Genomic DNA, 11,271 nt, shown 5'->3' with positions numbered 1-11,271 from the left:
ATACCTGCACCATGAAGATTTTAACCAAACTATTTAATTGTAACAGATCTTACATCTTGAAGGTTTTAAACAAACTATTGAACTAATACCTGCACCATGAGTGGGTCAGGGATTGAAATTGGAAAGATACTATTCACTTGAAAATGGTATTCTTGCAATCCATTTATTTTTCATAATTATACAGCCTCAATAATTCATCAACAATCTAAATATACTCCTCACCTAAACAATGAGAATGGTAATTCTTGCAATCTAAGATCTGAATTTACCGCACTTTCAATTTCCTTAGCAAAATAAATATAGCTCAATATCTAACTTAGAATAGGAATTCCACAAGAACTGATTACCCACACACCCTCACCCAGATGTGAAACTAAAATCAATTCACCCACTTTCACATCATGTTTAACCTAATTTAAAAGCATCGTAGATGTGAAGGTTAGGCTGCTTAGATCTAAAAGCCCCATCTGCTCAGATCTAAAAGAACCCCATCGCAAAGAAGAATTAGTGATAACAGATGTTGGGGCTGGTGGTTGTGCGGTTGTTCTCAGTGTTGTCGGAACAAAATTAATGATAGCAAGCCGAGAGGTATGGATCGATGGGCTTCAATGGGACTTGATTTGGGACTGACGGTGGTTTAAATTCGAACGTAGAGGATAACCACTTCTCCGGCGAGTTTGTTGCGGTGGATGGTGGTGTAGAGTGAGTGGTGGATGTGGTGGTGTGAGGTGGGTGGGTGGTGATTGATGGTGGTTGTAAACTGGTAAATGGGGAAGATAGAGAGAGAGAGAGAGGTGAAAAAAGAGATAATTTTTTTTAATGTAATATCTATAATATATACATAAGTTTTTAGAATTTTAATTACTTTTTGTTTATTTATTAAAATATTTTAAAATAAATAGCTGAAAAAGACTAAACTACCCTTATGTGACCAGATTTAACAGAAATTTTAACTGAGTTAGGGTTAAAGGATGTAACATGCAAGATTTTTAAACATAAAATACAAATCTCATCAATTTCAAAGACAAATGACAGCGCCTGAAATTGAGTATAAAGATAAAGGATAAAATTTGAAAATTCACTCTAAAGAAATAGTTAAAAGATAGTATAAATGTCATAGATGGGTAAAATGTGATGTAAAATATCTTAGTTTTACGAGGATCACCTTCCAACAAACATATCTACATCAACTTGCAAATGTTTTATGAACAACATTTTAGTATATTAAAAATCTCTCTATTATAATAAATCAAACCTTTAAAATCCTACTTGTCAACACCACAAGCCACCATTTTACTCTCTTTCCTACATGGCAATCCTTGGCTTCTCCTATTCCACATGTCATTTTACTGTGATTTTTTTAAAGCTGTGAGAAGACAACAGGCTTGAGACAAAAAGTCTGAATTTTGACCAGCTCTGTAACTCATCACGTGACCCCTTTTCAAATTTCAAACTACGAGCCTTTTTCATTTTCTTTCTCTCTCTCCCTCAAAGATGTGGATTTAGATCTGTGGATTCAAAAGGAAAAAAAATCAGAGATGAGAGATGTAGAGATGTGTTGTTGATCTACAATATTAGAGTGGTATCAAAATCCTCATCTTCATCTTCATCTTCCGACTTGATACAGAGCCGGTGTGGGATCTGAGTTTGTTCTTCATCTAGGGTTTTGCTGAGGAGAGCAATTGTGTGACGGGCTTGCCTTTCATCTTTTCACTCCAAACCCTAAACAACTCTCCATCATCTCTCAGGCTCCTTCAACAACGTCGATTTTCTTCAAAGGTGAGTTTCTACTTCCAACTATCTTCACCAGAACATTTGATTTTGTAATATGCATCTTTTCCGTTCCTTTGTTACACTGTTCCTTTATAAACTTTAATATTCCTTTCAGTTCTTAATAATCTTTGGTATGATTTAATGTTTTCAGCTTCATCGGCTGTGATGAACATATCCGGTGATTATGCTTCTGTGCCGTCCGCCGATATGAAGTAAACCTTATCCAAACGCAGATAATAGATATTACAGAGAATGATGTACAGTCGCAGATCTGTTCATCGAAGATTCCATGGTTCGTCTCGTGACCGATCCAAACGCAGATCTGTTCATCGAAGATTTCATGTTTGTTGGACTGGTAATTAGGGTTCTTAATCTTTTTTTTTGTATAATTCTTTCAAATAAAAATTTTATTTGTGTTTTGTTCTTGTAGATTTGTTCTGTTTTACATTGTTAGAATTGCTTGTAGACAGTGAGTTAGTGGTAGTTTGATCATGAATATGAACATGAGCATGAATTTATTTGCAATTACAGTTTGTATAAACCAAAGTGGTGTTACAGTCCAATATTTAGACTTTTGAGATTCGAACAACCCGAATAAATAAAAAAATTTTTCTGCAAAATGGATACTGATTTAGAATTTCCAAGTTAAACATAGGACTCGCTAAATTTGTAATAATGTTATGTGATTATGTTATTTGATACAACAACTACTATTAATATTAGGCGTTGGATTCGTTTATGCAACAAATGTAGATATTACATGTTTTTTTTATGTTAAATGATAGCGATTATGCGTTTCTGAGTTTTTTTTTTTTTTTTTTTTTTTTTGAAGATTGTGAATCTATAAATGGGTCAAGATTTAGAGCTCGATTTTGAGAAGTACTTTGTGGTAGATGGAAGTCCTATAACAGTTCTTTTATCTACCCGTGATACAAAAATCAAAAAGAAAAAAATTAGAAAAGAACCCAAGTGTAGAAATGAGGTATTGTTGGATCAAAGCACAGAATTTGGCACGTGTTGTTCCGTCATTGGGGCCTGAGGGTGTAGACCTTCTATCGTTATTCATCATACACATAATGTTTTTAAGTTAATTAACAGTTAGGTTTTTCTAACTTCTGATTTGACTTAATTTCATGCTTTGTTGTTTTCAGAAAATGCTGAAATACGACCCTGCTGGCAGGATTTCGGCTAAACATGCTATGGATCATCCTTATTTCGATAGCTTTGACAGATCATAGTTCTGATGCTTTTGCCCTGCTGTTTGATTATACCGTGTGTATGCATTCTACAAGTTATGTTCTTATCCTACAAGTGTTATGTGTTTATCGTGCTTTTTTCGTAAACCTTTATTGCATCCGAAAAGTGTCCGTGTGATATGCATTCTACACGTTATGTTCTTATCCTACAAGTGTTATGTGTTTATCGTGCTTTTGTCGTAAACCTTTAGTGCATCTGAAAAGTGTCGTTCATGACAAACCCGAGAGTAGCAGTTCGTTGCCTGATCCTGGGTACTGGGATCCTAATTATAGGTAATCATTGATGCCATAAATTATTACTTTTTTAGTTTTATCGTCATATTTATTGTATTTTAACTATTTAAGTTGTTAGATGGTATGATGAAAAGTTTTATTAACTTTTTTTTCTTTCAGTGATGAACTGCTTTTGCAAGATGATTCTTCAGAATTAAACAACATGACAATGGGAGTATGCAAATTAGTCAAGCTTTTACTCCTACAGAATCTTTTGGTGGAGTTGGGCGATTTAATCAAATGTCAAACTCAAATATGTCAATACAGAGGTATGTTCCATACATCGTTTTATAATGATGTGGAGTTGTGTCATGTCATTATTTTCCCTGCTATAGAATGGTACATACAGTGGTAAAGAAAAAGATCTAGGGTAAAGTGCCATTTTCGTTTTCGTCCCCTGAGGTTTGGCCAGTTGTGCGACTTTCGTCCAAAGGTTTGTTTTTCCGCATCTGGATCCAAATTGTTCGAAATCTTGCCATTTCATCCGGCTCATTAACTTCATCCAATTTTCTCTATTAAGTCAGGGTAATCCCGTCTTTTTTGTTAACTTAAAGGGCGATTCGGTCTTTTTCATTTTTGTCTACAAGCATTTAGTATAATGTACAAGTATTCACTTAAAGGGCAATTTGGCCTTTTTCACTTTATGTACATGGATTAGCATAATGTACAATTATTCACTTAAAGGGCAATTCGGTCTTTTTCACTATGTACGAAAATATCCCTGACTTAACAGAAAAAATTGGATGGAGTTAACGAGCCAGGTGAAAATGACAAGATTTCAAACCATTTGGATCTAGTTGCGAAAAAACAAACATTTGGACGAAAGCCGCGAAAGTGGTCAAACCCCAGGGACGAAAATGGCATTTTACTCAAGAAAATGTGTTGGGTGAAAAAAAACAAACAAAACATTTTTTCTTACATACAATGACAAAAAGGTGAAAGTAAGTTACATATTGGTTTAATAGATTTCCGTTATACTTATTTTATTTGCTTTATTCTGTTTCATTGGTGTTTTATTCCTTATAGGCCAAACAAGCATTCCCACATGCAGATGGATCTCCCGATGTGTATGTTCACCCTATGATGCGTTCTTCCCATTTAATGCCCCATTTCTCTCAATTTGCACCCAGCCAGTTGGGTCAACAGCAGCGATTCAGTCACGGGCGGTCAATGGGTGCTCGTGGTGGCGAATGGAATCATGTCAAGGTCCAGCCCCCACTTTCCAATTACAGCTCAGCGGGTCAACGTTCCCACGGAAGCAACAACAATTCGCCATGGGGTACATTAAACAACCTTCCTTATTTCTTTTTTTAATTGTTTTTGGATTCATGCCAATGTTAAGGTGAGTGGGAAAATGGATGAGTTGGGTAACGGGTCAAAATTGGCACTCTTTGGTACCCTGGTTTGGGTCTGATTGACCTGGAACACTTTTTGTCCGGGTCATTTGGTTTGTAAATAATTACGTCTCAAATGTGATTACAAAAGTTGTATTATCTTGATGGTAACGGAAAAAAATTATGAGGGCTTATGTATTATATATTTCTTTATCAACTTTATCATATTAGTAAAGCACAAGGATGGTCCCTGTGGAAACACTTGTGCATTAAAAATATAATTCAGACTTTTGGCCCATTTAACATGTTTTACCTTTTAGCTAAGTTTCTTTTTTTTTCTTTTTTACCCGGTTCTCTTGGATAATTTATAGAATAAAATGATGTAGAGGTTTTAGCCATATGACCCTTTTCTTTTAAGCTACTTATGACCCGTTAGAGATAAAACGTAACCCAGGTGGACCTACTTATAAGAGTCAAAACTGTCTGATGTGAAGTTTCTGTTCTTTGTTGTAGGGCATAGGGGCAACCATCCGATAGCGACCAATATTCTCCCATCTTCACATGGTGGAAACGAATATGGAAGGATTGCATGATGGTTACAGTTTCAAAATTATATATAGAAAATATGGACTGTAAGGAAGGAATGTTGTGATGATAATTGGTAGTTGAAGTACGACTTATGGATGTGCATTCATAGTGATTTTTTTCATTTAAGACTTATGAAACTGGCTTCTTTCTATTTCTTTCTTTTGTTGCTAATTAAAAACCTGATCCAAAATAAGATGTCATAAAAAGACATGGGTTATAGTTTCGTTATTACCGTCCTTCGTTGCAAAGTATCTCATCTACACTTGTCAATCAAATTAAAAATAACATAATTCAATAAAATATTTGAAAAAAACGTATTTTATGTTATTTTATGATTTCATAGAAGACGTTGATTATAATTTCTTTATTAATGTCATTCGTTGCAACTTAAAATAACAATATATTTTAATATAATTAAAAAAACATAAATCAATAAAACATTTTGTATGGGTTTAGAAAACATTCTTATATTGTGATCTCATTATCAGTTAAAAAGGAATTGGCTTTAAATGAAAACTTTGAATACATATAGAAGAAAAGTTGAGATACTTATGAAACCAAACTAAAATTTGTAGTGGAAATGGAAAGAGGATGTTTAAGAGATTTAAAGTGTTATTTATGTACTTTTTTATTTTAAATTAAATTTTCCTAGCCCGGGAAGTTCCCGGGTGATAGGGATGGAGTTTTTTAGCATCATACAAGAACGTGGTGGGTTCATGTAAGGGTACTTTGAATAAGTCATAAAACCGGTATAATCGAGTTTTTTAGCATCATATATGAGGCCTGTTTTCTTTTGGCACTCACAAGAATATTTTGAAACTTTCTTGACATCAGTCTTGTGTACGCGTTAAGAGCCGCTTTTGAAGTAAATGCCCTAACTAATTCAATTTCTGTTTTTTTTCTTATTGGTAATGTTTGCCAAACATGGGTCTTAGTATGAAGAGATATCAGGTTATAAATCATATAAAAAAAAATACTTTCATAGATATAGATTTTTTTAACACAACCCATAACCCGTGAAGCTCACGGGTATATAACCTAGTATATAATATAATATAATATATTTTTTAATTAAATAGATCTACCGAAAGAATGGCATGTATGAAGATGGCACATTGACACTAAACATGCCTGATTTTAACGCAATTTGTCCATCCATATAACTACTCAAATATTCTCCATCTTCACTCACTGAGCTTCATCGATCTCACTCTCACATGGCGGAAAACGGTACAACTACTGTCCAATACATTCCCTTACGCTGAAATCAATTATAACAATTCCTTATCTTTGCATCTTCGATCATAGATTCACTCTCTCAGTTTCTCACCGTCGCCATTGATGCAGCTAAGCAAGCCGGAGAGGTTAGGTTACACTTCAACTACAAAATCAGTTTTAATTATCTAGATTTTAACCGTATTCAAATTGCTATAAGTTTGATTTCGATTTGTGCTTCATTTCATTTTAGCTTATTCGGAAAGGATTTTACCAGACTAAGCATGTGGAGCATAAAGGATCGGTATCCTCTACGTTTTCGATTTCAATTTTACATACGCTTTTGTATTATTATTTTCATTTTTATATGTTTTATGATTTGTGTTGGTGTATATGCTTTTAGAAATTCTAGTGTGGATATTGTTTCAGTTGCTATATTTGGTACTTATTAGTTATTACAGTGTTCATGCTTAGGGTTGTAAACGTACCGAACGTTTAGCCAACATATTGTCCGGCGGAAGTTCGTTTATGTCGGTTCGTTTAGTTAATGAATGAAATCAAACAAGACATTCCGTTCAATTAACTAAATGAACGAACACGAACGAAGGTCTTGTTCGTTCGACTGCGTTTGTGAACGTTCAGTAATATGTTCACTAATTTACGTTCGTTTCGTGTTAGTTTGTTTATGTTAATTTGATAAAAGTTTTATGTTTTGTAATATTTCACTTTCTCTCTTAAGCTTTACTTTCACCCCTAAACATTAGTTAATATTTATATAAAAAATAGTAAAATGTTTCCCTTATCTAAACATATGTAGAAGTTGGACACTAAAGACATTTTTAAGGATATGTCTTAGTAACTTTAGATAATTGTGTCTCAAGTTAGTTAAACTTGATTTATCGTATGGTGCTTGTAGTAGACTTCTTGGATTTTGAATTCTTGATTTATCATTTAGTGGTTGTATTTGATTACTTGTGTCGGATGTTTAAGGTTAATGGTGTTTTTTTTTCAAGTTTATGTCCGTCTGTGTTCATTTTTGTTTGTTTGCGTTTGTTTGTGCTCGTGACCCGTGTTAGTTCGCGAACAACTAAAATTCCTTAACAAACGAACACGAATATCTGCATTTCCTAAACGAACGAACACGAACATGGCCTCGTTCGGTTCGTTTACAGCCCAATCATGCTCACTCTGATCCAATATTGTATCTTTGTTAGGATTCTTTGACCTTAGCTCATGTAGGATTTTAATGAAATAGAAGGTTAAGATGGAACGAACATTAAAAAAAGTTCAAATGAAGTGTATAATATATTCCAGTTTTAGAGTGCCAGATTTTAAGAGGAGGGTGCATCTTTTATAGCTAGTTACTTTATTATCAAGCATTTGGAAAGCAAACTTTAAGAAGTATGCTTATTTATCTTCACTCTTATTGAATCACTATGCAGGTGGATTTGGTCACTGAAACTGACAAAGCTTGTGAAGATCTCATATTCAATCATCTAAAGCAGCATTTCCCAAGCCACAAGGTTAAATTCTAGAGTTCATTTACTTGGTAGTTTGAGTTCTTAACTCCTTCTCTACTGCTTGTTCAATTTGTTTAAAATCTTAGTTTGTTGGAGAAGAAACCACTGCTGCCGATGGCGTAAGTGAGCTGACAAATGAACCCACGTGGATTGTTGATCCAATTGATGGAACAATCAACTTTGTGCATGGGTACTTTTCAGTTGAAATCACTACAGAACGTTTAGGTTCACATTTATTTTAGTCAGTTTCTGATTGATGTGTCATTTGCAGGTTCCCTTTCGTGTGTGTTTCTATAGGTCTTACCATTAAAAAGGTCCCAGTAGTTGGGGTTGTTTACAATCCAATCATGAATGAGGTGAGACTTAACCGCAGTAATGTAAACAAACAACGTATTTTGTTAAGATAAGTAACGAAACTGTGAACTGAGCTGTAGCTTTTTACTGCCATTGATGGAAACGGTGCTTTCCTTAATGGAGATCCTATTAAAGGTGAGTATAGATCCAAACTGGCATGCATTTGGTTAATACTTGATAGTATTTCATGCTCAGGGTTCTCACGGTTGCTTGCTGTCTTACCACATATTGCAGTATCTTCTAAATCTGAACTGGTGACGTGTCTTCTTATGACAGAGGTAACTTTTAACTTGCTTACAGCATCTCAGTAATTATTTCTTTTGTACGTCATTAGCCATACAAGGTCCATTCCGTAGGTGCACATGAAGTCTAAATCTTGAAATATTGATAACTGATGATGAAAGTCAAAACACATAGTCAGAGCAAAAATGAAATCATGATGACACCAGTGTTGGGTGTTACCAGAAACAAAATGGGCCAAAACCAGTAATCTTGTAGTACAGGATGGGCCTGGTAGGGCTGTGTGTTAGCCGTTATGGTGGTAATTTGAGAGATGCTAAAGAGGTAATAGAATTTATCAAATCTTTGCTACTGTTTGTTCTTCAGTTATCCCTTAGCTACATTCGTTTTACAACTAAATTAACTAATCAACAACCAGTTCTCCTGTAGTAGCTATAACCCCCCTGTACTTTTTATGGACGATTCATCCCCTTACGATCTTCCTTGATACCCCTCCTGTAAGGAGCACAGTCTTCTTCTGCTCCTTCAAGTTCTTTTGTTTCTTGCTGTCTTGTACTCATGCGACTCGTCATTTGTAACTCGTTGATCCACCGGAGCTTGAGGCTCTGATACCAATGTTACCTGGTAACTGAGAGAGTCTAATGAGGAAATAGAATTGATCAAATCTTTAGGTACCGTTATTCTTCTGTTATTCCTTAAGTACATTCATAGTACGACCGAGTTAACTCATCACAGCTAATAAACAACTAATTTTTATATAGTAAACTATTGACAATCCACCTGTACAATCTTAGTTCATATAACGTTTTGCAAACACTTTTGTCTATTGTTACTTTTTATAAATAATCTTTGCATTAAATATGATTAAAATCTACATTATTAGCTTATTACAGTGCTAATATATTTATTATTTAAAGTAGAATGATTTAGGAGTTTGTAACCATTGGTTATCTGGATTTTGGTGGGGCCAAGTGTTAGTACTCTGGTGACGAGTTCTCACGGTTATCAAAGGAAACGATATTCATTCAGAAGTAAATGTGTCGAGTTTGAGCCCTGTACAATGTATTATTAGTTTATTGCTATTGCTATAACTATACATTAACATTGATCATTGTCAAAGTACAGGATATTCCCAAGCGCGATAAGGCCACTTTGGATGCTGTGACGAATAGAATTAATAGCTTACTTTACAAGGTAAAATGAGGATATATGCTTTTGTTTGAGTTGTTAAATCAGGTAGATAATGACTCCAAATCTCTTGTTTTTTATGTGATCAGGTAAGATCAATCAGGATGGGGGGCTCTTGTGCATTAGGTCTTTGCGGGATCGCATGTGGAAGGATTGACCTATTTTATCTCTCTGGATTTGGTGGTCCTTGGGATGTTGCGGCAGGGGCAGTGATTGTTAAAGAAGCCGGTGGAGTCATCTTTGATCCGTAAGAATATAATACTAATAAGAAAAATGTTGCACCTTATGAAAGGGGAGTTAGGGGCTGTTTGTTTAGCTCTTAACGAGGTTCTTGTTGGTTCACTTCAGACCTCTTACTGGTTCAGTATTCAGTACTTAATGGTTCAGACCTCTCAATGGTTCAGACTGTTTGTTTCACGAGCAGATGTCTGAATTTGCCTCTGAATGGTTAAGTATTATACTGAGTCTGAATGGTTAAGACCTCTTATCTGAATCGACATTTGCCTTTGAATGGTTAAGCATTATACTGGCTCTTAATGGTTCAGACCTCTTACTGGTTCAGCACTTAACCATTCAGAAGTTTCCAAACAACCCCTTAATCAAATTGGTTTTCTGGTTATTCGAATATGGGTTTTTTAGTCAGTGAATACAAATCGGGTTTGGTTTGCAGATCACAAATTCGAGTTATATTTGAAAACCACAATATGAATTCAAACCAGTTGCTAACCTGATTTAAAAGTTGAAAACCGAAGTCAAACCATTCAAGTTTCGGGTTTTTCGATTCTAATTCAAATACTTGAACACCCTACTTATGGTATGATTCCTCTACCTTTTACTCTACTAACGGTGTCGGTCTTATTTAATGACAGATCTGGCAATGACTTTGATATCACCGCCCAGCGGGTAGCAGCATCAAACCCACTGGTGAAGGATGCATTTGTTGATGCATTGCAACAGTCGGCTTAGACATCTCTCATGATGCGATTTTTTCATGCTAATAAATGGTTCTCACAAAGTCTTTTTCATGCTTAACCAATCCATTCGGTTCGGTTTGCCTTTTTTCTGAAACTGTGCTAGCAATTCGGTGAAAAACTTTTCGTTTAAACTGGTTTAACCATACAACATACCATAAACACCAACAAATATGCTTTGTGGATGATGGTGTTAGTGAATGTATCATCAGCTGTATCTTCATGTGAAAGGCAATTGGTGTGTTTTTATTGGGTAAGATGCGAGACAGAAAAGAAGTGGCAGATTGCCAAAATGGCTAGTTTAGCAAGTTGGATGATGGACCATAATCAATGTGTAAAATATAATAAAAAAGGTATATTATTTTAATTTTCAGAAGAAAAAGGTTTTATGCTTTAAAAGTGATTTCGGACGCACCTATTTGACATTTCGACGAATTTTAGCTAATATATCACCCGTGCTATCCGTTTAAGGAAAAAAAAAAAGAAGCCAAAGTGACGTATATTACGACCGCTAGAGGTGCCTTAATACCTGAAGGGTGGGTGGCCAATAAAGTGTTTA

General features: G+C 35.0%; 2 protein-coding genes across 2 annotated transcripts; both read left to right on the top strand.

Moving 5' to 3' along the window:
• The first annotated feature begins 1,493 nt into the window (after positions 1–1,493).
• On the top strand, positions 1,494–5,356 carry LOC110923356. Its single transcript, XM_022167471.2, has 6 exons — positions 1,494–1,779; positions 1,925–2,128; positions 2,925–3,302; positions 3,423–3,571; positions 4,329–4,581; positions 5,150–5,356. Exons 3-6 carry the CDS (start codon positions 3,187–3,189, stop codon positions 5,154–5,156), a joined length of 525 nt encoding a protein of 174 aa, XP_022023163.1. The 5' UTR covers positions 1,494–1,779; positions 1,925–2,128; positions 2,925–3,186; the 3' UTR covers positions 5,157–5,356.
• Positions 5,357–6,308: 952 nt separating this feature from the next.
• On the top strand, positions 6,309–11,005 carry LOC110923355 (inositol-phosphate phosphatase). Its single transcript, XM_022167470.2, has 11 exons — positions 6,309–6,454; positions 6,533–6,588; positions 6,693–6,743; positions 7,882–7,962; positions 8,046–8,149; positions 8,231–8,315; positions 8,394–8,448; positions 8,548–8,591; positions 9,679–9,747; positions 9,831–9,988; positions 10,611–11,005. The coding sequence occupies exons 1-11, from the start codon at positions 6,442–6,444 to the stop codon at positions 10,705–10,707; spliced, it is 813 nt and encodes a 270-aa protein (XP_022023162.1). The 5' UTR covers positions 6,309–6,441; the 3' UTR covers positions 10,708–11,005.
• Positions 11,006–11,271: the final 266 nt, after the last annotated feature.

This window comes from Helianthus annuus, chromosome 17 (genome assembly GCF_002127325.2).
Source record: "Helianthus annuus cultivar XRQ/B chromosome 17, HanXRQr2.0-SUNRISE, whole genome shotgun sequence".
Lineage (NCBI taxonomy): Eukaryota > Viridiplantae > Streptophyta > Magnoliopsida > Asterales > Asteraceae > Helianthus > Helianthus annuus.
This window is presented reverse-complemented; position numbering and strand designations above follow the sequence as displayed.